Source organism: Cetorhinus maximus, chromosome 26 (genome assembly GCF_964194155.1).
Source record: "Cetorhinus maximus chromosome 26, sCetMax3.hap1.1, whole genome shotgun sequence".
NCBI classification, from domain to species: domain Eukaryota; kingdom Metazoa; phylum Chordata; class Chondrichthyes; order Lamniformes; family Cetorhinidae; genus Cetorhinus; species Cetorhinus maximus.
In genome coordinates this window covers 6,763,586-6,790,184 of record NC_135904.1, presented here as the reverse complement: position 1 = coordinate 6,790,184, position 26,599 = coordinate 6,763,586, and the positions used below count along the sequence as shown (strand labels likewise).

Sequence of the window (26,599 nt, the reverse complement as noted above, 5' to 3'; positions counted from 1 at the left end):
TGATCTATTCTCAGGCGGTGCAAGCTTGTTACAATATACTCATAGCTTCATCCATAATTCAAGTGATACGAAATCCACTCCACAATATAAACAAGGATTGCACAGTCTTGGGAGGTTTGACTGATGTTGCAAGAGAAGTTTTGCAACGTGAATAGGGCAAAGGGCTGAAAATTATCTTCTTTCCCCACAATACCAAAAACTGCCTGGCCAACCAGCTTGCAGTCTTGAGCAAGGTGGGTGGAATCAAATGCTCATTAGGACCACTTAGTGCTCTGCCCTTGTACACCAATAGAGAGTAATGTCACCAAATATTTCAGGGAGCACTACTACTTTGTTTAAATACCACACTCATTCCTTTTCATCATTTTGTGCAATAAGACAACAGATTTCAGGCTCCACTGGACACAGCAACAATCGGATCTGTAGGTTTTTTCTTGATGGGTGCTCCAAGGGAGGCCAGATGGTCTTCTCAATTAAATGCGTTCTTATGATTGAAAGTCAGGAAAATGGCACACAATTGTCAATCACAATCCCGATCAGGATAAGAGCCTTCTTCCCAATCTAAAATCATGGAATGGTTACAGCAAAGAAGGTAATTGGGGTCGTTGAGTCCGCACCAGCTCTCTGCAAGAGCAATTTAGTTAGTCCCATCCCCATGTGCCAAACTACACCATTTATTTTGTTCCTTTTACCTAACTCTGAGAAGACAGGTAAGCAAAACACCCTTTAGTGCTTTGATAATGCCACTACAGCAACTTGCATTTATACAGCACACACCTTTAACTTAGTAAATCATCCCAAAGCATTTCAAAGGAATGTTAGCAACCAAATCCTAACCCAAGCCACATAAGGAGATACAGGGAAGGTAAGCAAAAGCTTGGTCAAAGCAGTAGGTTTTAAGGAGCATCTCAAAGGAGAGAGAAAAAAAAACAGGGAGAGAGATGGAGACACTTAGGCAGGGAATTCCAGAGCTTAGTGCTTTGGCAGCTGAAGGCACGACTGCCAATGCCGAAGCAATGAAAATCAGGGGTGTGCCAAGAGGCCAGAATTGGAGGACTGTAGAGATCCAAGGGCCTAGAATTATTGTGTTTTCAGAAGTAAGGAGGGGAGAGGCCATGGACAGATTTGAAAACAAGGATAAAAATGATAAAACTGAGGCACTGGCGGACCAGAAGCCAATGTAGGTCAGCGAGCACATGATGATGGATGAACAGGACTTGCTGTGAGTCTGGGCAGACTGCCTTTCAAGGGCATATCATACTTCTTTACATCAGAAATTCTTTTTCCCTTTCACACTAACATCTAGCTATGATTTGCAGAGGGTCCACTTTTACGATTACCCGAGAGCCTCTGTGAAAATCAAAAATTAATTTTGCACAGCTGTTTATCAGATTTCACTCCCTGCTATGATGCACAAGTTGCCCCTCAGTCCTCTCAAGGCTTCCACTAACAGTCACAGGCTTACAATTTTAAACAGCTGCACAATAGTGACCCAGATTTCTCCATTCTTTAATCTACACCGCACATGGTTCAACTCCCACTTTCAGGCACAGTCACAGACAGATACGTAGTTTACATTATAGGTATGCACTTAAAACTTGTGTGTCGTTTCTCTTCCTCTCTAAAACAATCTTTGCCCATCTTCCCTGTGTTAATATTAATCAATATGATTTGTGGTTGTCAAGGGCTTTTGTTTCCATGGAGAAATGGGATAGAATCAAAGAATATGTGCCTCCTCCTGACCACATGGAAAAATCCATACACCAAATCTAAAAGTGATTTATTCATCCATGATAAAATCAGTTGTGGAATGTGAAAATACAACTATTCTAAGCGACAACAGATAAGAGTGTACAAGATTTTATAGGTTTGGATAAGATAGACAAGGAAAAACTGTTCCCATTGGCTAACAGTACAAGGACTAGAGGGCATAGATTTAAGGTTTTGGGCAAGAGGTGCAGAGGGAATGTGAGGGAGAACTTTTTTTTTTAAACACAGCAAATGATAATGGCCTGGAACTCACTGCCCGTGAGGATGGTGGAAGTGGAGACAATCAATGATTTCCAAAGGAAATGGGATGGGCATCTGAAGGAAATGAACCTGCAGGGTTATAGAGATCAAGAGAGACAGTGGGACTGATTGGCTTGCTCCAAGGAGAGCCGGCATTGCCTAGATAGCCCAAATGGCCTCCTTCAGTGCCGAAATTGACTCTATGATTCCATAACTTGTTCCATCCATGTAAAACAGTGGCCTTCGCTATAGTCATCTTTGTCCCTCCCAAGCTGTTGACTTAAAATATGTCACCCATCTCCCTCACTCCAGTTTCAATTCCTGACAGAAACGATTTTACATTATTGCAGTGTAAATACTCCTGACCCACAAGTCTGGAAAACAGAAACTTACCTGCTTCCACACAACAAATCAATGGCTGGGACTTCCACAGCACCGCCTCCTCCCTCTCCCCGCACCCCCCCCAACCCCTGACCACCCCAGTTAACCTTTCTAAACGCATTGAACTGCTTCAAGACAGTCAGTGTACTTGCGTTGTAATGCAGAATCACAGGGAGCACTGGACCAGCTAACTGTCTGATGGCAATCAAGCAACAATTTTTCACCTCCCACCCCACCACCAGTTTAATTCTACTCTTATCTTGTAACTTAATTCTGCTCTCCAATGGACTCACTTGAGGTCGGCTTGGATCTCAGCACTTCTCCATTTTCCAAGACGGTACAGTATATCATTGCCAGTGACTCACTCGCAAAACTCACTGGCTGTAAAGTATTGCCTTTGTATGGATTGGCCCCATTCATTGTACTGCGATGCTTCACAACAAAATCAAATCAGCACGCCTGATCGGCAGCCAAGCATACTGAGCAGTCATTTTTTAAAAATGTTTCTATATATTCAGAAGTACTGAGCCTTGTTTTTGTCTTCCACTTGATCCAAGTCACTTGCAATAGGCTGCTGTTCCCCTGATCCCGTCGATTTTTGCATTTGCATCACTGAATTCTGGTCAGGGATTGGTCTCCAGACCGCCATTCGGGGATTCCTACAGGTCAAAGGCACGTAAGGGCATAAATGCCATAAGATTCCAAGTTTGATTCTGAGTTTATACTAAGTTAGAAGAACTTAACCAGAGTAGCAAGATGGATACTACAACTGTCTGTTGAACAACATTTACTCAGCACTTTGAGTGGAGAATCATGGCCCACAATGATTCACAGAAGCACAGCCAGACAAATAATTAACACCAAGCCACAAAAGGGATATAAAAACTTGCTTAAAGAGGCAGGTTTTAAGCAGGATCTTATGAAGAGGACATAAAGGCAGAAAAGTTTGGGAGGAATTCCAGCGCTTGGGGCCTACAGGGTTGAAGGCACAGCTGCCAATAGTGGAATAAAGGGAAGGGAAAATGCGCAAATGTCCAGATGTGAGGGAGAATTGCAGAGTTCTTGAAAGGCTGTAAGACGTTGCAGGGATACACAGGGCAGTCAGCCTATTCAAAACGAACACCAGGGTGAGAATTTTACAGTTGAGCCACTGGGGAGCAGGAAGCCAATCATAAACTAACTGAAAGGCTGCATGGCCTAGTTAGTTCTGCTTATGTCCCTTTGCGTGCAGGAATCTTGGCACTGATGAGCTTAAGGGCAGCAGAGTTTTGGATGAGCTGAAATCTATGCAGGGTGGAGGATGGAAAATCAGCCAGGAAAACAGTGGAATACTCAATTCTGAAGGCGAGAAAAGAAACCACATTTTTTTCAGCAACCCTCATCTTGGCTTCTTTCCAAATTACAATGAGGTTCAAAAGCAACTCAATAGTAATAGGTAGGGAGCTACAAGCCTAAAAACAAATCCGAAAGTGCAATCTTGTTTTTCGCCTATAAGTTGCTATGTCACAAATACCTCTGATTGCATTACTGCCTTCAAAGACCAGAAACTGAACTGGACCAACCACATAAATACCCTGGCTACAAAAGCAGGTTAGAGGCTGGGAATTCTGCAGAGAGTAACTCACCTCCTGACTCTCCAAAGCCTGTCCACCATCTACAAGACACAAGTCAGAAGTGTGATGGATTACTCTCCACTTGCCTGGATGAGTGCAGTTCCAACAACGCTGAAGCTCAACGCCATCCAGGGCAAAGCAGCCCGCTTAATTGGTATCCCATCCACCATCATCAACATCCACTCCCTCCAGCACCAACTCAGAGTGGCAGCATAGTCTACCATCCAGAAGATGCACTGTAGCAGCTCACCAAGGCTCAATGGACAGCACCTTCGAAACTCATGACCTCTACCACCTAGAAGGACAAGGGTAGCAGATACATGGGAACGCCACCAAGTTCCCCTGCAAGCCATACACCGTCCTGACTTGGAACTATGTCGCCGTTCCTTCACTGTCGCTAGGTCAAAATCCTGGAACACTCTTCCTAACAGCACTGTGGGTGTACCTACACCACATGGACTGTAGCGGTTCAAGAAGGCAGCTCATCACCACCTTCTCAAGGGCAATTAGGAATGGGCAATAAGTGCTGACCTAGCCAGCGATGCCTACGTCCCATGAAAGAACAAAAAAGAATTGTTTAACAGCACAGCAGATGCTTTTCGTTCACCATTGGTTTTGGTGGCAAGTCAGAAACCACTTTGCATTGAAGGATACCTTGTAGAGAAAGCTGGTGAGCACAAAGTACAAATACTGAAAACAATTAAAGGAAAATTCAACTGTTGATCCTGGCACCGTTTAACTGGACTTAAACTGCGTTGAGAGTGTTTGTGGAAACTACAAACACCAGGACTGATTTCAATACTAATATTTAGTGTTGGTAGTTTGTTGAGTCAAGCCCACATCCTTTAACTGAGATCAGAAAGATAAGAAAACTTTAGAGTTTGGGGTGGGTGGCGGAATGATGAGGGTGGAAGGAAAAGGCCTTTCTTCATCCTTAGTGAGCCTATTTTGTTTACTTTGGGGTTGCCACTGCCCACAAAAGACCTGCATGTTGGGAGCCAGTGGCAGCTGCACAGTACAAAAGTGGCTTTTATGTACTTCTGAGGAATGAAGCCATCCACCACACAGCCCACAACACCCTCTCCAAACTCTCAATGCATCGGCACCAAAGCTCTTTATAGGCATCAAAAAATAAATAAAGCACAAGTACCAATCAATACCTACAGCATTTGTTTAATGCTTCTATAGTGTGGTCATGGCTACCACATGGACTTCTGCAGTTCAAGACAGCTCACTACCACCTTCTTAAGGGCAATTAGGGATGGGCAACAAATGCTGACCGAACCAACGATGCTCACATCCCACAAAAGAATTTTAAAAATTATACCCATGCATCAACTGCCTGTGATTACATCACCATGATGACCTCATCTTCAGACCCAGCTTTGTCTCTCTTCCCCAACCCATTTTTCGATAGGTATTTTTCGGTATTTAGAACACTGTATCCACCAGCAATGGCACAATTATCTTCCCATCAATGTCAAGTCATATCGAACTTGTCAATATCTCCTGCTCAGGTAAACAAATGTTTTTACGTTTTGGGAGCTGCTGCCAGTTGGCAGCTTCAAGTCTTCTTCACAAAAATATAAATGTTTACCGAGACCCGTGCTGGAACATTACAGCACATTGAATTTTACATCACAAATTGCAGCCATTTATATCTCCCCCCACACCACCCCCCACCCCCATCCCCACCATGCCCCAGCCCCCACCCTCATTAGTACCAGTCTTCACTCGAGCACCAAGCCAACATTCTTCCCTTAGCCAACACCACCAAAAACAGGTCACCTGATCATTCATCTGCTGTTTGTGGCATCTTACTGCAAACAAGTTGATTATTACATTTGCTTACAGGACAACAGTGACAACACAGGAACAGCTGCAAAGTGTTTTGGCAGATGTGGAGTATGTAATTAAGCAACATATAAGTGCGACTTCTTTCCTCCTTGTTATGTACACCTCAAAATGTTCTCTCCAGCCACAACCCAAGTTTGGGAAGTGACAAACTGGGCTGGGTGATGGTATTCATTGGGTTCAAATGACAGTGGAATCAGAAAAGAAGCAGACAGCACAGGAGGAGTTCACTCAGCCAATCGTGTCTTGTGCTGGCACTCCGAAAGAGGAATCTGATTCGAGTCACACTCACCTGCACTTTCCTCATAACCTTGCAAATCTTTTTCTTTCAAGTATATATCCAATTGTTGTGGATCCAACCAATGGATACTGTGGATCTAAGCAACAGAAGACAGAGAGTTGGGATAAGGGGGACATTTTCAGGATGACAACCTGGAGTGCCACAGGGATTGGTGCTGAGGCCACAATTATTTACAATATATATTAATGACTTGGATGAGGGAAGTGAATATACTATCACCAAGTTTGCAGATGACACAAAAATAGGTGGGAAGGTAAGTGGTGAGGATGACACAGAGTCTTCAGAGGGGTATAGACTGGTTAAGCGAGTGGGCAAAAACTTGACAGATGGAATATAATGTGGGAAAATGTGAGGTTATGCACTTTGGCGGGAAGAATAGAGGAGCTGAATATTATTTAAATGCACAGAGGGATTTGGGAGTCCTTGTGCATGAATCATAAAAAGCTAGCATACAAGTTCAGCAGATAATAGGGAAGGCAAATGGAATGTTGGCCTTTATTTCAAAGGGAATGGAGTACAAAAATTGGGAAGTCTTGCGAAAACTATACAAGGCACTAGTTAGACCACATCTAGAATACTGTGAACAGTTTTGGTCCCCATATCTAAGGAAAGATATACTGGCATTGGAGGCAGTCCAGAGAAGGTTCACTAGGTTGATCCTGGGTATGGAGGGATTTTCTTATGAGGAGAGGTTGAGTAGGTTGGGCCTGTACTCATTGGAGTTTAGAAGAATGAGAGGCGACCTTATTGAAACATAAGATTCTTAGGGGGCTTGACAGGGTAGATGCTGAAGCTAAAAGCAAAAAACTGCAGATGCTGGAAATCCAAAACAAAAATAAAAATACCTGGAAAAACTCAGCAGGTCTGGCAGCATCTGCGGAGAGGAACACAGTTAACGTTTCGAGTCCGTATGACTCTTCAACAGAACTAAGTAAAAATAGAAAAGAGGTGAAATATAAGCTGGTTTAAGGGGTGGGTGGGACAGGTAGAGCTGGATAGATCACTGACCCTCTATCTAGCTCTACCCACAGCCCCCCCCCCCCCCCCCCCCCCCCCACCCCCCTACCCCCCTCCACCACAAAACCAGCTTATATTTCACCTCTTTTCAATTTTTACTTAGTTCTGTTGAAGAGTCATACGGACTCGAAACGTTAACTGTGTTCCTCTCCGCAGATGCTGCCAGACCTGCTGAGTTTTTCCAGGTATTTTTATTTTTGTTTTAGATGCTGAAGCTGTTTACCCTTGTGAGATAATCTAGGACCAGAGGGCATGATCTCAGAGTAAGGGGTTGCCCATTCAAGACAGAGATGAGAGGAATTTCTTCTCTCAGAGGGTAGTGAATCTGTGGAATTCTCTCTGCAGAGGGCTGTAGAGGCTGGGTCGTTAAGTATATTGAAGGCTGGGATAGACAGATTTTTAAGCAGTAAGGAAATCACGGGTTATGGGGAAAAGGCAGGAAAGTGGAGTTGAGGATTATCAGATCAGCCATGATCCCATTGAATGGCAGAGCAGACTCGATGGGCCGAATGGCCTACTCCTGCTCCTATGTCTTACAGTGTTATGCTCTTAATTCTCATTTCTAACATTTACTGCAGCCTCCAGTGTATTTTGCTTAAACCTCTAGAGGAACACCTCACTTGTCATGCCAGAAATAAGTTATTCAGGCATCCACGAGCAAGGTCAATGAAATTAGCTGGGAAAGTAGGAAGGCAGACTAATGGCCATTAGTAAAAAATTTTTAAAAAATGAATGCTGGAAATCTGAAATAACAGAAAGCACAAAGATCAATTTGCATCTGGAAGAGAGAGATAGGTCAACACCCTTCATTAGAATTGTTCTGGCAGAAGGGTACCACCCCGAAATGCTAGTCACCTTCCTCTCTAAAGCAATTCCACCTGCTGTGCTTTTCCAGCATTGTTGTTTTTAACAGCCATTAGCAGTGTTTAGCAGGCTGCTGTGTCTAGAGGGACGGCACTCAAGAGCCTCTCTAATGGACAGCCTTGCTTGGCTCAACTTAATAAAGAAATCTCTGCTGTAAGACTCAAAAAAACAGCAGATAAACAAGAGGAAGTCACAAGACAGATATATTCACATGGTGGTGGTGACAGATAACACAAGAGCCCACATGAGCACCAACAAAAGCCATTTGGGTTTGGTAATCTGAAACTCAGGATTAGAATACTTTCAATTTGCCTTTTTAAAACTCCAATGGAACCTAAATGTAGGACATAATTTTCTGTAAATGCTCAGCGAATTATGACAAACCTACACTGCCCAATAAAAAGGCAGAGGCACGTGAATGAGGAGCTGGGGCCGAGACACAACAAGGATTATTCCAGAATTTGAAGCAAGGGTTCGAGGGGGGAAATAACTTGCGCCAAAAATAATTGAGGGGAAAGGAGCGCACAGACATCTCCTTCACCGTGTGTTCGCTCCACAGAATATGCTGCAAAACACTGGCGACCGAGCCTGAGCTAGTTACACAGCATTCCAAAATTCCGGCTTATTTTTAAAGGAAAACTGAAAGCAACTCTTACCGTAACCACAATAAATAAAGGGACTGCTATTTCCAATAAACAGCGCCACTGGTTTATTATAACTGAGGTGAAAATCCATTTTTATTAGCTGGATTCCAGGATTTTTAACTGGTGTTTTTGGGGAACTGAAGAAAATACTTGACTTGAAGCATTAACTCTGTTCCTCTCTCCACAGATGCTGCCAGCCCTGCTGAGTGTTTCCAGCACTTTGTTTTATTTGGGGGAACTCATCAATTCTCTCTGAGAGCAGCAGATCAGTGGCCATGGATGTGTGTCATGGTGGGGGATGGGAGAGGAATTCTGTTCAACAATAGCTTGCATCTATATAGCACTTTTAAGCTAGTGAAATGTCTCAAGGCACTTCACAAGAGCATAAACAAGACAAAAATTGGCTCCAAGCCAAAGGAGGAGACATTGGACAGGTAACCAAATGCTTGGTCAACGAGGTGGGTTTTAGAGTATCTTAAATGAGAAAGAGGTAGAATTGTTTAGGGAGGGAATTCCAGAGCTTGGGGCCTAAACAGCTAAAGGCACGGCCGCCAATGGCAGGTCAAAGGAATTCATGGATTCACAAAAGGCCAGAGTCAGAGGTACACGGAGTTTTTGAAGGGCTGGAGGAATTTACAGAAATGGGGAGGTGCAAAGACCATGGAATGACTGGAACACAAAGAAGACTATTTTAAAATTGAGGCATTAATGGACCAGAAGCCAACGTAAGTCAGGGAGAGGGAGGGTCATGAATGGATGGGACTTGGTGCCAGTTCAGAAACATTTCCAGAGTAAGCAGAATGATGCAGTGACTCACCGAGCCATGCTCCCAGTGATATGCGATGCATTCTTTTCTTGATTTTAGAAGCACTTTTACAAAGAACTGCACCAAATCCAGTACACAGATTTGAATATATCAATTGAAACAAAAGTATTAAATGAAGGGTTAGGAATTTGGGAACTCCGTGACTTTGGTGCTCTGGGGTGTGTTGGGGCGAGGCAGCAGCAAAGTAAATCAGGCACACCCAAGGTTGAAGCTGGCTACAATACAATCTTCACTTGTGAATAATGCACTTGGCTGAGATTCCAGGGGGTGAACAGCACCCATTGGAAGCACAGCCACAAGAGTTTAACCTGAAAGCAGTACAATTAATAAGATGAAGAAAGGAGAGATCCAGGGGCACAGCTATGCTGATGTTTAAATGGTGCAAGTACAGGTGGAAAAAACAAATGGGATCCTGGGTTTTAGACACTGAGAAATTGATCACAAATGAGAGGTTGGGCACGTTGAATTTAACACGTCACTGTTTAAGCCCCAATCAGACCATGCGCAGTTCTGGACACTTCATAGTAGGAAGGCTGACACTGTCCTCGCAAGTGTATATCAAAAATTTACTCGAGTGACAACAGAAATGAGAGGCTATAGTTAAGAAAAGCTCACAAAGAGAAAGGCTTTTTTTCACAGAACAGAGAAGGTTAAGGGGAAATTTAACTTAGGTTTTCAATTTTAATGATTTTGAATGGATAATTAGTAAAGGTTTTCCTCAACTGGTTGAAAAAAAATCAGTAACAAGGTTGCATTGACATATGAATACACTAGAAAAATGAAAAGGGAAATTAGAAGATTTCCCCCAACCACAGAGTCATTGGTATACAAAATGTATTATTGCACATGGCCCTTGAGGCAGAGATCATAAGGCAATTTAAAACAAAATGAAAAACAGAGAATGTAAAAGTACACGGAGAATGAGGACGGAAATGGGATTTCAGTAAGAAAGCCCCAGTTGAAGAGTAAAATATTTTTCCTACTGTAATTGAATGAATTAGCAGCTTCAAGACAAAGCACAGAAAAGAGGGAAAGAAGTTGGAGGAAAACAAAAATATGAAAGGCTATAATTAGAGAGCCAGAAAAATACTGGTTTCTGTCTGCCACTGACTGTACTGGTTTGTAAAGGGAGGCATGCAATGCGTTGGGTTAATGGCTGTGCTGACAAGCGGAGAAAGCCGCACTGAAGGAAGTGAGCAATTAGGCTGGAGGAATAGCCTAGCTATTTTCAGAGAAACTTCTATTTTTTGCAGTTTACAGGACCCCTCCACTTAACTTGTCGTTTTTGAAGGAAAGGAAGGTTCTGCATTTATATAGCACCTTTCAAGGCCTCTGGATGTCTCGAGCATTTTACAGCCAATAAAATCCTCTGTAGCACAGTCATTGCTGTAATGTAGGAGTCAAGGCTGCAAATTTGGACACAGCATGTTCCCACAAACAGTTATATGATAATGAGCAGATAACCTTTTTTCTGCGATGTTGATTGAGGGATAAATATTGGGCAGGACACCAGGTATAACTCCCTTCCTCGTCTTCAAAATAGGGGGGCCTTTTACATTCACCCAGGAGGCCAGACCCATTCTCGGTTTAACATCTCATCTGAAAGATGTCACTGTCCAACAATGCAGCACTCCCTCAGTACTACGCTGGACTGCCAACTTTGATTTTGGTCCTCAAGCCTCTGGAGTGGCACTCGAACCTACAAACTTCTGGCTCAGAGAGTGCTCACACTGAGCCCCAGCTGACACAATACTGCACACAACAATATAATACAATAGCAGCAATACTTAAAAATTAAAGCAAATTTTAGAAAATACAAAGAAGCGTTCATAGGAGCATATCAAGTAATCAGCCCGTTATGCCACATTAGAGAAACTGGGAGACCCAAAAGGCAAACAACTGAACTTGCATCATGTCCACAGGACACGACAGCATTTCACAACCAATGAACTGCTTCTGAAACGTAATCACTGCTGCAAACATAGCAATTTAAATAATTTAATTTAAATATATGAAAATCCCACAGAGCAGCAAAGGCATCAATAACCAGATAACCTGCTCTGCTGAAAACCTGCGATAGAAACAGGAATTATTGGAAAGGCACAGCAGATCAATCACACAACCAATCGTTTGAATTCCTTTGTCAATTCTGACCAAGTGCTTTTTGCTCAAAACGTTAACCTGTCCTTTTTCTCTTTATAGACGCCAACAGATTTCCAGCATATTCTGTTTTTGACTAACTTTTTTTTTTAAAAATCTGATAATCCTTGAACTCTGCACCCGACTATGACTCATCGCCTGAAGAAAAGGCGGGGTTTGGGCAGGGTCATTTCCCGACTCACATCTTAAAACAAGAAACCAAAACAGGTCAAAAGCCTGTTTCTAAATGTTACAAATTCAATACATTTCAAGAAAGTACCACCTCAAGTTTAGAAATGAGGTGAGTAAACCACAAGTACTCCCATTCTTCGACATGTTGCTGTGTTGTATCACACTTCCACTGGCAGAAAACTGCCAAGGCTGGAAGTTGAAACAAAAACAAGTAAAATAACTGTACGTGAAGCACTTTTGAGACATCCCAAAGACACCTGGTAACATCCTATATGAATACAGCTCTTCTTTTTATAAAAGAGCCTTCCCCATTTTCAGAACTATTTTGAAACTTATCCTGTCAGGCTCGCCTTCAGTCTTTTTTCCCTTTCCTATCCCCCCCACACCTACCACAGATTTCTCCTGTACCGTGCTCAGGGGTGCTCTTTCAGAGGCATACCAACTGACACACAAATTATTTCCAGTGTTTTTTTGTTCTGAAATCTAACTTCCATAATTGAAACATACTGCGGGAAGTTAGTGTACGTTACCGAAGCAAATTTACAAGGCAGTTTATGAGCAACTTATCCACAACAGCATGCACGCCCTTGGCAATCCATTAATCCTCCATTCATACGGAATTCATTTTAATAGGAGTTGTACTTTGGAGCAGATATCACTTCCTAGGCCAACCGGTAGAGGCTCAGAGAACTCAAAAGTAACAGAACATATATTTACAGCTGTTTTCACTCAAAATATGACTGAAGCTGGACTTATAAGATGCAGACTTATGGAAGGCAGCAGGACAGAACAACTCTCACCCCAAGATGGAGTAGAACAGACTAATTCATAGCTAGCTTGACCTTTTCTGCCCCTTCCATAATTCTCCATGTCTGTTGGGGCAAACAGAGTAATATAGTTCAAACCTTGAAACAGGAAGTTTACTCCAATTGTCAGACTTAAGTGCCGTCATTAAACACATCAGAAAAGATTTCTACCTTAGAGCTGAGGATTAAGAGTGGAAAAGTTCTGCCTTCCGTTACTATAGGTGGATAAGTTATATCACAGGTTTTGGAAAACTCAAAGTGCTTTCGTGTTTAAATGCAAGGCCAATGTGCAAAATACACATCACAGGCAATCACTTCTCAAGCCTGCACTATCAGACAATCAAGATTCATAACACAAGGAAGAAGCACAATGTACATTTAGTTATCTAAGCAATTAAAAAGACAACATATTTAAATGAATATGCAAATATCAATTGACCTGTATTGGTTCCCAGTGGCCAATTTTAAAATTGCCACCAAAAATTTGAAGACCCTCTACAGTGCCATCCTTCCCTATCTCTAACCTCCTTCTGTCCTGCTACCATCTGAGTTCTCTGCACTCCTCCAATTTTACTCACACCACAACTGGCGGCCATGCCGACAGCTGGCTAGACCCTAGGTACTTAAATTCACTCCCTCAACAAATCTTTGGAGGTGATAATGTTCCCATACAAAGCAACAACACAACCACATCTGGAGTACTGTGAGTAATTCTGAGCATGGCACTAGAGCAGAGATATCCAAGAGTTAGAGGTGGTGCGAATGAAGGGAAATCAAATTTTCATGAGGAGGAGGGCCTGAAGATCCTGGCGCTTCTATTTTTAAAAAAAGCTGGCTATGGTATATATTTTTCAAACATTCAAGAATTCGAAGGGCATGGATAAACTGAACCCCAGTAAAATGGGGTTGCCACAAACTTAAGGACCAGGAGACATCAGCTCAAGCCTACAAGAGCCCACAAGTGGGGCACAGTCAGTACAGGGTTAATTACTTTACACAAAAGAATGCTGCACGTGAAGTAAACAGAACAGGGAAGCAGACAGTAAAAATCCTGCTGTTGTCTAACCTCGGACAAACAGCCCCTTACTGCACCAGTATGACCTGTCAATTTCCCACAATAATTAGCACAGTTTTGCTGTCACTCGGTGCCAAATGGAAACCAATTCTGAACTACATGAACTCATTTCACATTGGGCGCTTGCAGCCAGTGGACAAGGGAAAGGTTTCCATCCCATCAGATGAGCCTGAATTTGATCCCAGATCCAAGAGATTTTAGTAAACAGACAAACTATATGCTTTAGCAAATTACCAAGTCCAATGAAGAACAGTATAGAATTCCTCACTTAGAGAGCATTTTGTACAATAGTAAAGCACATACCGAAAAATCTGCATTATCTAAAATTTAAAAAAAACAAACAGCTCAAGGTTAACGTCAAAAGAATAGAAAAAGTTACATTAAGTGCAATGTTTACTCCCTAGCTTTGACTGGGATTTACCTGGCTTAACTGATTCAACAACTTGGTATAAAAAAACTACAAGGCAATGTTAGAATATATATATATTTTTAAAACTTCCCAAAATATGCATTTGTAGGAGAATTTTTTAATGTTTTATGAAAAGATGCAATATAGCCAAAGATGCATCTTGTGGCCTGTACTGCGTGAGTGCTCCCTTTACTTTATTCACCATCCACTATTCATGAACCTCTCAATGCTAACCATTTCTGCTGTAGATTATGTGAACAGTCCGCCAATCCCAGACCCCCACCACATCAAATCAGAAGATACCAGAGATAACCAGGGACAGAGATAACCAGAAGTCACATCATCACAATTTTCCCTGCCTTTTGCATGTTAAGCACCACAGCATCCACTTGGAATGGGATAATATTCCACAATGATATGAAGCAGCAATGCAAATTGGAACATATATAACCTCCAAACGCTCGAATACATTTCTCAGTAATACGCAGCACAGTATGTTCTGATACGGTTCATCCTTTAATCTTCAGTTGAGGATTGGAGGCCACAGAGTGTCAACAGGGTTGTACAAGTCTCATCTCTCATAGGCCGCAAGTCAAAATCATGTCTTCAGATGACTGCTTGAAGTTGACAAATCATTACTTTCACTTTGCCCGTTTCTTGATTTTGTACCAACTTGTCCATCCAAAATAGCTATCACTGATATTACCACGCAGGAGAAAGCCATGAAGCTCATCACACCTGTGCCAGTGCCAGCCCTTCAATTGGTACGATCCACTCTTAACAAATTTACCTGCCCTTTCCCTATGATCTTTCATATTGTTCCTGATCAAATGTTAACCCAATTTCCTTTTAAATGATGTTATGATCTCTGCTTTGAAGCCATTTGTATGAAGCATGCCATTGCCCTCCATGTGAAACAATTTCTTCCCCTTCTCTCTCTGCTCCTCTAATGACATTCGAGACCCTATGGCCCCTTTAAGTGCTTTGCTAAGCAGCGCAAAACATCTTTATTTATTCTCTCAAAAGCACTTGTAAGCTTGAAAATCACATTACTGTAAGGATGGAGGCAGCAGGACAGTAACTATCATCTGCAGTTACACAACCTGAGATTGTTGAAAATCTAAATGACAAGTCCTACAACTTAAATGAGGAATTATCACGTCACAGTCTGAGAGAAGGGTAAGGGAACAGACAAAAACGGTGGTTCACTTTTCACAACGTTTGCCTAAATTTGTAGCAATGGCACCCCTATAATTGCGCAAATGCACATGAAGATTAATCATACTTAAAGATTTCTCCCTTAAGATACATTTGCCCAATAACAGGCCTCAGATGCCCAGTCATTAATTGTTCAGCTCTATTTACCACCCTTGTGCAACAATTATTTGGGCACCCCAAGGGACAAAGGGACCAAATTTCCCAGGCACTGCTAATAGTTTAAAAAAGAAACAAAATGTGAGTACATTTACTGCTGGCATGCTTTCCACTAGATGGATTCCTTTACAGTGTTATATGAATGATCAGAATCTTTATGAATAGATTTAAAGCTAGTGCTTTATCCTAATAACTAGTACAGTACTCTTCATCGAGAAGGTGAATAGATGAACCAAAAAAATAACAGGAATAGGTTACACAGCCACTCGAGCCTGCTCCAACATCCAATAGGAACATGGTTGATATTCTACCTTAACTCCACTTTCCTGCCTGATCACCACACCTCTCATTTCCTTTAGTGCCTAAACCATCAATCTCAATCCTGAATACACTCAATGACTGAGCATCCACAGCCCTCTATAGAGTCAAAAATTCCAGAGATTCATAACCCACTGTGTGAAGAAATTTCTCCTCATCACAGTCCTAAATAGCTGACCCTTCACCCTGAAACTATGCTCCTTTGTTCTAGACTCTCTAAACAGCCTTTGACCATTAGTCATGAAAAACTGCAGCGCTCCCCAATTTCTTAAAGAAGCAAGGTGTCAACTTCTGACCCCCACAGTTCCCAGACTGGATTCCCATTCTGTGATGAACTGGCTGATGTCAGCCAGAACAGTGATGGTGCTACAAACGTCACTGACACCCACGGATTAGGATGAGCAAATAAACCAGAATTATTGCTCTTTATTCACTGCGTGAAGTATTTGAAAATGTTCCAACTGCTCCCTCCCACTAGTACCGTCTATAGTTTCTCAATATATGTTGATCAGAGACCAAGGACATGTGAAAATACTTCACAAAGGCAGAAAGAAAGTGTACCTACACACAACAGTGTCACGTGAATTATTTTGAAAAGGGAAGAGAAGGAAGAACGCTAATTTAAAGATTGACACTGGTGCATAATAAACTTACTCAAAGGGAGATCACCAGTCAGATGATGTTTTTCTTCCAAATGCCACAATAACCTGAAAAAGATGAAAGTAAAAAATAAAAATTAGCAGAACTAGTACAAAGACTTAAGTTCTATCCTGCCAGAGAACGTGGGGTAGGAGGAGACTGTGGGAGTTCTGGGAACAAAGAAAATTCGAAAAAATACAAAGCTTTTTTATTTAAACATTGAGGATTTTGAGTTGATTCTAAGCTTCAAGGCCATGGCATTGGTTTGAACAAGCTCAGTGTATTATAGAAGGCACATTTACATCATATAGGAGCGCAGCCAAATGAAGAATCCCGGTCTATTTTCAGGTGCAGCTGGCAGAGGGAGTGTAGGCAACCCCCATCGCTTAACCAGACAACGATACAGAAGAAAATATGGGTCTACAATTGCGCCTTTGAGAGAAAGGGAAAGTTCTATTAACGCAAACAGGAGCGACCAATACCACATTTAGATCTGTTAAAAAAAGCACAGTTCAACATATCTCAAGTAACTGTCTCCGCAATCCTGAAAGTGAATCAAGTATGAGACAAGGTGTAAAAGTATCTTATAATTAAATGGTTATCACTTAAGAGTTAGAGCGCAGTTACATTGCAGCTTCTGTGTCCCTGTAACAGGCAGCAGTTTGGTTCAAGGATAGCAATCTCGCCTCCGAGTAATGAAGATTATAGTGTCCAGTCCCACATCAGGACTTGTGCACATCTTTTTATATAAAGTATTTGTTTACTGTGATTGCATTTAATTGTTTCTTCAGCACCATATCAAAAGTCGACAAAAGAAAATTCCACATTCCCCCACCATCCCCCCCAGCACTTTATGGACAACATGCACGGCCTCATTGTTTTTCGGCAATGTGCCTCTTGCACAATGTTAGAGATTCAAAGGATTTTTGTTTCTCGCAGTGACTGATGTGTAGAATCTACTCTGTCAGTGCATTGGTGCTAACTGACTGAACTCTTGTGAAAACACAGCCTCTGCCAAGAAAATGGGACTGAAGGTTACAGTTAAATTTAGAAATTTACAAAGCACTTGTGACGTTAAGTTCATGGCAAAGATACGTAGAGGAAATTTTTTCATCTGGCTTAAATCACCTTCCTCTGGAATTGTTGGAGACTGTGGCTAACTAACTGTGCCAGGTATATTGGAAAGAACAAGCTTGATGTACTAAATGAATTTTTCCTTAATCCATATTTCATGGTCTGTTCTTAACTGAACTAGCAGCTTAATTGGAAGAACCCCTGTATTGTTTCTTTAAAATTGCTGTTCTCAGGTTATGGGCAACTGGTAATGTCACATTTACAACATAGTGACTTGATCGGCCAGTAGGTCACTTCAGGAGAGCAACAAAAACAACAACTTATATTTATATAGCACCTTTAACGTGCTAAAAGGTCCCAAAGTGCTTGGCCACATAAGGAAATATTGGGTCAGGTGATCAAAGGCACGGTCAAAGAGGTAGGTTTTAAGAAGTGGCTTAGAGGAGAAAAGTGAGATAGGTGGAGAGGTGTAAGGAGGATTTTCCAGAGCTTACAGTCGAGGCAACACTTCTTCTTAGGCAGTCCCTCGGGATGATTTGCTTCCACTCCGGTTTGATAGATTCTGAAATGGCTGATAAGTCCAATGCATGATCTGCAGACTCTGCCACACGCGTGCAGGTGGTACATGCACAGTTGGGTGGAATGGATTATTTGGAGATTTGTGCAATTAAAGGCCACCAATGGTGGAGTGACTAAAATCAGGGATGCTCAAGAGGCTAGAATTAGAGGAGTGCAGATATCTCAGAGCATTGTGGGATTGGAGGAGATTAAAGAGATAGGGAAGGGTGAAGTCATGGAAGGATTTGAAAACAAGGATGAGAATTTAAAAATTTTATCTATGTCTTAACCTGTGTAAAATACTACCCAACATGGGAACCATTTAAAAAGGTGCTTGGTGTAGGCAAGTTTGGAAATTTAAATTAAGATCTATCGAATTCAATCTAAATTTTTAGATGTTGCTTGACCGGGAGCCAGCAAGCACAGGGGTGATAGGTGCATGAGACTTGGGGCAAGTTAAAACACAGGCAGAGTTTTGGATGACCTCTAGTTTTTGGAAGGTAGAATTTAGGAGACCAACCAGGAGTGCGCTGGAATAGTCAAGTCCAGAGGCAAATCTCGAGCATCAGAAGTTAATCACTCAGTGAGAAACTAGAGTCCTATGTAAGCACGTGGGGTAGGATTCTGCAGGACATTTAAGAACCAGTTTGGATTTTAACAATCAGGCAGCTTTTCTGCAAGATTGCTAGATTTATTGAATTCAATTTCAAAACTTGCCGACACCACCACACAATTGCTTAGTAAGCACCTTTGTAAATGGTTCCCACATTAGGCAACACTTTACACATGTCAAACATAGATACTTGCATTTATATAGTATTTTTCACAATCTCAGGATGCCTCAAAGTGCTTTACAGCCAATAAATTACTTATACAGTAGTCTTTGCTGCAATGTAGGTAAGCGTGACAGCCAATTTGTACAAAGCAAGCTCCCACAAATAACACAAGACTAGATAATGTACTTTTCAATGTTCATCGAGGGCTAAATTTTGGCCAGGACAATGGGGAGAACTCCCCTGCTCTGCTTCAAAGTAATACCATGGCATCTTCTACAGCTACCCGAGGGGGCAAACGGTGCACGATTTAACATTTCACCCAAAAGATGGCACATCAGACAGTGCAGCACTGAGGTGTCAGTCTAGATTACATCCTCGGATCTCTGGATTGGGATTTGACCCCACAATCTTCTGACCACAGACGAGTACACTACCACTGAACCAAAGCTGGGAGGAAATTAGAAAAAGACTAACAAATTTTAAGTGCGACCAAAACACATTAACCATGGGCATGGTTAACTAACACTGGGTGCAGTAAATGGAGTATATTTATCTAAATCTGTAAGTGATTTTATAGGTAAAAGTAACAATACAACAAAACAAAATAGCAAAACATTAAATACAAACCAGTAGAACATTACAATTAGAGCAAATGTGTCACAAGGTTGTCATAACATAAGCAAATCAAGGATAAAGTTTACTTGCTGAAAGTTTCCAATTTGCTTTACACAACAGAGAGATGAACTGCAATAATTGGAGTGCAATAAAACACAATGACAGGGTAAAGATTTTCAGATTAGATTGCCCTTTTCTGCACTCTCCAGGATTAATGACCCAATTTGAAAAAAAATCATGGTTAGGATATGAAAACAATCACCACTGGGTCCTTTATTCCAATGATTTTGGCTAAAGTTACTAGTTTTGACAATGTCAAGTTGGAGTTATTACAAAGATCTTTTCTCTGCTCATCCCAACAACAGAAATGTCAAATGTACGGGTGGCCCAAGATTAAATTCCTCATATTTCCAATGCCCATCCCATTTACAATGGAGATACAGACACACACTGTTTAAAAGAAAGGGTAGAAGGATAAACCTGGCAATTACAGGTCAGTCGTTTAAAGTCAGTAGTGGGGAGGCTTTTATAAACAATAATCCGCTAGAGAATTAACAGCGGCTTGGACAAGCATGGATTATTAAAAAGAAATTTACTACCACAGGTTTGTTAAGGAAAAATAGTGATTGATTAACTTGATTGATTAACTTGATTGAGTTTTTTTTTGAAGAGATAACAGGGAGGGTGGATGAGGGCAGCGTAGTTGACGTTTATATGGACTTTCAAACGATGTTTACATAAGTACCACGATAAGGCTTGTTAGCAAAATTGAAGCTCATACAATAAAAAAGAACAGTGGCAACATGGATACAAAATTGGATAAGAGATAAAAAAAAAATAGAAAGTTGCAGTAAATGATTGTTCCAGCGGACTCGAGGGAGGTATGCAGTGTTGTTCTCCAGAGTTCTATACTGGGACCAATGCAATTTTTGGCATCCATCAATGATTTTGACTTGGTGGTGTACAGTTAAACTTCAAAATTTGCAGACACAATCAAAATGAAACTAGGAAGCATAGTAAACAGTGAGGAAGGCAGTAATGGACTTCAAGGGGACTGGGTGCAATGGACGGACACATGACAGATGAAATTCAACACAGGAAACTGCGAGCTAAAACATTTTGTGGGGAAGAATGTGGAGAGACAATAAAAGCTATACAGTGCAATTTTAAAGCAGGTGCAAAAATAGAGATCTGAGGATACTTGTGCACAAATCTTTGACAAAGCAGTTATTAAAACATGTATGATCCTAGACTTTATAAATATAGACATAGCGTACAAAAGCCAGGAAGTTATCTTAAACATACATAAAACACTAATTTGACCCCAGCTATAGTGCTGTCCAGTTCTGGTACTGCGCATTAGAAAGATGTGAAAACTTGAGAGAGTACAAAGGGGATTTGCTAGAATGGTTCTATAGATGAGGATTGACTGGAGTAGCTGTGTATGTTCTCCTTAGAGCAGAGAAGGCTAAGGAGAGATTCAATAGAGACGTTTAAGAATCATGAAGCATTTCGATACAGAAAGCAAGGAGAAAAACTGTTTTCAATAGCTGAAAGGCCAATAACCAGAGGGCACAGATTTAAGGTGATTGGCAAAGGAATCAGAGGTGACATGTGGAAAAATATTTTTTTTAGGGGATGAGCGATTGGAGTGTGTTGCTTTATAACATGGTTGAAACAGATTTAATCATAATTTGAAAAGGGAATTGGGCCAATACTTGAAGTAGAAAAATTGCAAGCGTGTAGGTAAAGAGCGGGGAGTAGGACTAACTGGAATGCTCTGCACAAGAGTTGGTGAAAACTCAAAGGGCTGAATTGCCTCCTTCAATGTTATACTATTCTAAGATTCTACGTACTGGAGTCCATTCAATCTACATTAAATTTTGTGGATGTGTTCATATTGCAACCTCACTCCACCTTGAGGAATCTTCTCCAGCAGCACATCCCTAGTCCCGATGCTGCATTACTGCTCATCTCCTGCTCTTTAATCGATGGATTGACTCGTCTACATGTCCTACTACCTTCCTGCTATCTTCAAAAGTCCCTCATCTTCTAGTGTCACTTGGCCTCAGTCCCTCAAATTCATTTTCTCCTTCCTCAGTGTCCATCGTTTCCCACCTTGCAAAGCATTCCAAAACCTCTCCAAGGGTGTGGTGCTATAGATAAAATATGGTCCTCATTAGCAAACTCCAAAGTTCTAATTCAACAACTCAACAATTGGACCTTCACTGGGTTTGGTGGCCAGCAATATTAACCCGAGTGGCAAACTTAATAAAACAGAACGATGTTCCCTTGACAGCATTGTGCAACCCTATTACAATTCTATTGCTGACCCAACTATCTGCTGGAAATTCCCCGTGCAGAAAAAAACTCAAGCAGCAATTCTTCTGGTTCTTCAACTTTTCCCAGCCAAGCAGGGTTACAACAACCTGCAATTACATAACTCATTTAAAGAGGAAAAAAAATCACAAGGCACTTCAAGTGAAGTGGGGTGTATGAAGAAGAGGAGGCCGATAAAAAGCCATGGTATAAAGGTTAGGAGCAGAACCTGAAAGCTTGGCTTTACAGAAGGATTTTTAAGTTTGACAGAGAAGTGGAGAAGCAAAGATCTTCAAGGAAGGAGATCCAGGCAGTACAGTCAAGTTAGATAAAAGGCCTGACACCAATGGCAGGATGAAAGGGTGCATAGAACACATACAAAAAGGTCACAGTATGCATACTCAGAATATTTTTGGGATGCAAGGCTGGAGGAGGCTGCAGAAATAGCTTGGGACAAGGGACAATGGAAGGACTTTTTGCTTTTAATTTATTCTTTCACTGAATGTGGGCATCATTGGCAAGGCCAGCATTTTTTGCTCATCCTTAATTGCCAGTGGACTGTGTGGCTTGCCACACCATTTCAGAGGGCAGTTAAGAGTCAACCACATTGCTGTGGCTCTGGGGTCACATGAAGGCCAGACCGGGTAAGGATGGCAGATTTCCTTCCCTAAAGGACATTAGTGAACCATATGGGTTTTTACAACAATTGACAATGGTTTCACGGTCACCATTACAGATGACTAGCTCTTTAATTCCAGATAATTAATTTAATTCAAATTTAGCTAGTTGCCATGGTGGAATTTGAACCCATGTCCCCAGAACATTAGCCCGGGCCTCCAGATTACTCTCCCAATGACATCATCATCTCCGCCTAAGGGAAATTTCTAAGGCTTTGAGAACTTGAAGGTGAGAATTTTTAAGTTCAAATGTATTGGGGGAGACAATCAAGCTGGCAAGAGAAATGGCAGAGTGGGGATTAGTATGGGGCTGAAAACTGTCATCAGGAGGGAAAGGCCAGGATAATTTAGAGCTGTACAATTATTTAAATCTTCAAAACAATATTAGTGTAGTTATGTAATATCATACAACACCACCAGTCTGTGGAACCGCACCTCCTCCACACCCCAAATTCATCACGCAGACGAATTCCACAACAAGCAGGAACAATAGATAAACCAGAGGCACACGCAAGGGCAATGAGGGATGGGCAATAAATGCTGTCCTAGCCAGTGATATGCATATCCTATGAACGAATTTTTAAAAAATTCTTACTAACAGGCCTCAGGTACTCTGTATAACAGCAGCCGGGAGAGATAACAGTGTCTGTCTTCAGAAGCATCATTTCTCTTTTCTAACAGGAAGCTTCCGCTTCTGGAGTTGTTTATGGAAATCTTCCTTTGGCTAGGTCCATCATCTCTCCCTCATTTATCTTAGTGCTACCTTCAGTGACAACGCCATACGCCAAGCGCAATATAGGTTTACAAAATTGATACCGAATTCATCTTAAATTTCATTTGTGAATAAGTAAAAGGTCTTGCTTTCTAAACACCCATATTTCATCCAAAATTGTAATCATGGCTGCTGTAGACACTGAGAATACCCCAGTGGAGTTTTGGAAGAGGAGTTTTCTCCACAAGCTCCTGTTCATTGTTAGAACAGGAAAAACTTGGTTTTGCGCCTAACTTGGCTTTTGCAGATGACTTCCTTCAAACTGATGGCATGACAATTTCCTTTACCTACAGTAAGGGTCCTAGATGAAATGAGTTTAAGCAGTCTCAAGTTGGACCTCTGTAGGCATGAGGCTATACAACACAAAACTGATTACCATTACTCTGAGTGACACTGCCAGAGATGGTGTGGGAAATTAAAATACAGCATTGATACAGTAGGGGATGAATTTCTGGGGTTGAGACACAGGCGTGTTAAGCAGTAAAGGCTTTTACTCTTCACCAGACTGTGCCATAACCTGACCTGACAGTACTAAAGGAGGACAACTGGCATTCAAAACAAAAAATGTTTTGTTTGCCAGTAACAAAAACAGAAGATCTACTTCTGCCTTTGTCCCCATTTAAAACAAAAAACTACTTTAATAAAGGGAGATTTTCACAAGGGGAAAGTATCAAAGATGAAAGTTTGCTTCAGAGATTTCCAAATGATGGAGGTGCATTGAAAATCTGAATCTCAGAAAAAGGGTAATAGCCTAATCAGCCCATCCAATATAACCTGTGCAGAAATCAGTAACACTGTTAAGAAAAAAGCTAGTTACCGCTGTTAACTTGTGGTCAAAGTCACAAGGCATTGCTTGTGAAATTTTATGGATATACAATTTAACCTGATGCAATAGGAATGATTAAAATCATTTGCACGTCATTGATTACAGGTTACCAGGTGCAGAAAACAAACAGGTTTCTTCATTTCTAGAGCTCTGTAATTGTTGGCACATGCTCCAAGTTGCTTCAAACGTTTATCAAATCGGGATGGTCAGGAATCACTGTAACTGCACATTTATTTTTAACGAACGTAAAAGCATGCAAGATAAAAATAATAAAGATAGGTCTAAGGATGAGGAAAGGCCATTTATCCACTTCAAGTATTCTAACTCAACTGTATTTGTACACCCCCGAAGCAAATAAGCATATAAATAATGAAGCTAAGAAAGCTCACATGCTCACAGCAAATTTGCTGCTCTTCAATTTTTTTTTAACTCATTAAGGCCGTGCTCGAAAACAAATTAGTCTAGCAGGTTGAAAGGTCAGGTCTAGTATAATCAGATCAAAAACTAAGTTCGCTCTGCTCCAAACAACATTCTTCTATTGCAACCTCAAAACAATGTCCTCCACATCAGTGTTCCGCTCCCCATTTCCCATATTGATTGTAGTCCACTCAAATGCCTGTTCCAATTGATCTTGAAATTTTTTTTAAACACTCTTGGCTAGGCCAGCATTCATTGCCCACCCCTAATTACCCTTGATAAGATGGTCTTTTTGAACCACTGCAGTCCAAGTGGTGTAGGTACACCCACGGTGCTGTTCGGAAGAGTTTTCCAGGATTTTGATCCAGCAACAGTGAAGGAACGACAATAGATTTCCAAGTCAGGATGGTATATGGCCTGCAGCGGAAATTGCAGGTGGTGGTGCCCCACACATCTGGTGCCCTTGTCCTTCTAGGTGGCAGAGGTTGCAGGTTTGGAAAGTGCTTTAGAAGGAGCCTTGGTGAGTTTCTGCGGCGCATCTTGTAGATGGCACACACTGCTGCGCTATGGATCAGTGGTGGATGTTATAATTCACTGCTCATTCACTGAGCAAAGCAGGAATCTGGAGCCAGTCTTTTCCTAAGATGGGTTTATTCACATAACCCAGGAAGCACAGACTCCTTTTTCCTTTCCCCCACCACAGGTGCAAATTGGTTCTTGTATATGCTTAAGAATAATGCTGTAACCTTTCCCCAAAGGTTCTCACTTACGACAAGAGTATGCACTTGTAACAGGATTGAAACATTAACAGTAGAGGGAGTGAATGTTTAAAGTGGTGGATGGGGTGCCACTCAAGCTGGCTGCTTTGTTCTGGATGGTGTTGAGCTTTGAGTGATATTGGAGCTTCACTCATCCAAGCAAGTGGACAGTATTCCATCACACTCCTTACTTGTGCCTTGGAGATGGTGGACAGGCTTTGGGGAGTCAGGTGGTGAGTTACTCGCTGCAGGATTCCAGCCTCTGACCTGCTCTTATAGCCAAAGTATTTATATGGCTAGTCCAGTTCAGTTTCTGGTCAATGGTAACCCCCAGGACATTGAAAGGGCATGTTTTATACAATAGGCACATACCCAGTACAAATTTATTTTACACAGGACATATGAAGGTTAAATTACATAAATTAAGAGTCTAAGCGAAAAAACAGGCCATTCAGCCCCACTGGTCTATGCCAGCATTATGTTCTATGATCTTCTTCCCACAACTTCATTTCATGCTATCAGCGTACTCTTCTACTCCTTTCCTCATGTGCCTATCTCACCTCCCCTTAAAAGTATCCATGCCTTTTGCCTCAACTACTCCACATTCTTAACACCCCGTGGGTGAAAAAATTTCCCCTGAATTTCCAATTGGATTTATCAGTGACTATCTTATCGTTATGGTCTCTAGTTTTGGCCTCCCACACATTTTCTCCAAGTCTACCCTTCCATAATCTTTAAGACCTCTATCAGCTCTCCACTCAGCCTTTAATCGAGAGAAAAGTGTCCACCTTTCCAGATTAGTCGATCCTTTCAATTCTTGTGAACTTCTTTTGCACCAAGTGCCTCTATAATCCCGTTTATAATATGAAGATCAGAACTGTGCACAGTACTCCAACTGCAATCACTTTCATGCCACCGGTGGGCTGGTTTTAACCTTTGGCCCCAGAGGTGAAAGGCCAGTGTCTAACGCATCATATCATATCTCGATTCCCTTGCTGCTCTCACTTTCTATTTATTTCCTCTTCCCTTGCCAATTCCCAGTGTCTCTCCTGAATACAGAGTGACAGATGGTACCAGCCACCCTCACAGTATCATCCAAGTGGTTATTCCCCATGTGAGCCTGGACGGAGGAGGGGATAACAAGTCTGTCTCATCATTTACCAATTAAATGAGAGGAGGAAATAAATTTTTCTGGAACAGGAAAAATATTTACTAAATATTTTGCTCACAGGAAGGTTATGTTTGGCACCACAAATAGAAGCCAAGTGCCAGTTAATGTTTTAAGTCAGAATGATATAGCCGTAAACTTTGCCATCAATGCCTTTAAGTTCTAAACAGAGTTATA

At 41.6% G+C, this 26,599-nt stretch overlaps 1 protein-coding gene across 10 annotated transcripts in view; it reads right to left on the bottom strand.

The window, feature by feature from the left end:
* LOC144668247 (A-kinase anchor protein 13-like) overlaps positions 1–26,599 on the bottom strand; it is a 385,814-nt gene that overhangs the window by 336,427 nt on the left and 22,788 nt on the right. For 5 of the 10 annotated variants that reach the window (XM_078530027.1, XM_078530030.1, XM_078530031.1 and 2 more), the window contains exons 1-2: positions 16,765–16,786; positions 16,478–16,530 (exon numbers count right to left, since the gene is read on the bottom strand). In XM_078530027.1, the coding sequence (XP_078386153.1) occupies positions 16,478–16,530; positions 16,765–16,769 (58 nt within the window). In that variant the 5' untranslated portion in view covers positions 16,770–16,786. Of the gene's footprint in view, positions 1–12,641; positions 12,708–16,477; positions 16,531–16,764; positions 16,787–26,599 lie in introns of those variants that run through there. The other 5 variants (XM_078530039.1, XM_078530037.1, XM_078530033.1 and 2 more) reach the window with 2 other exon arrangements.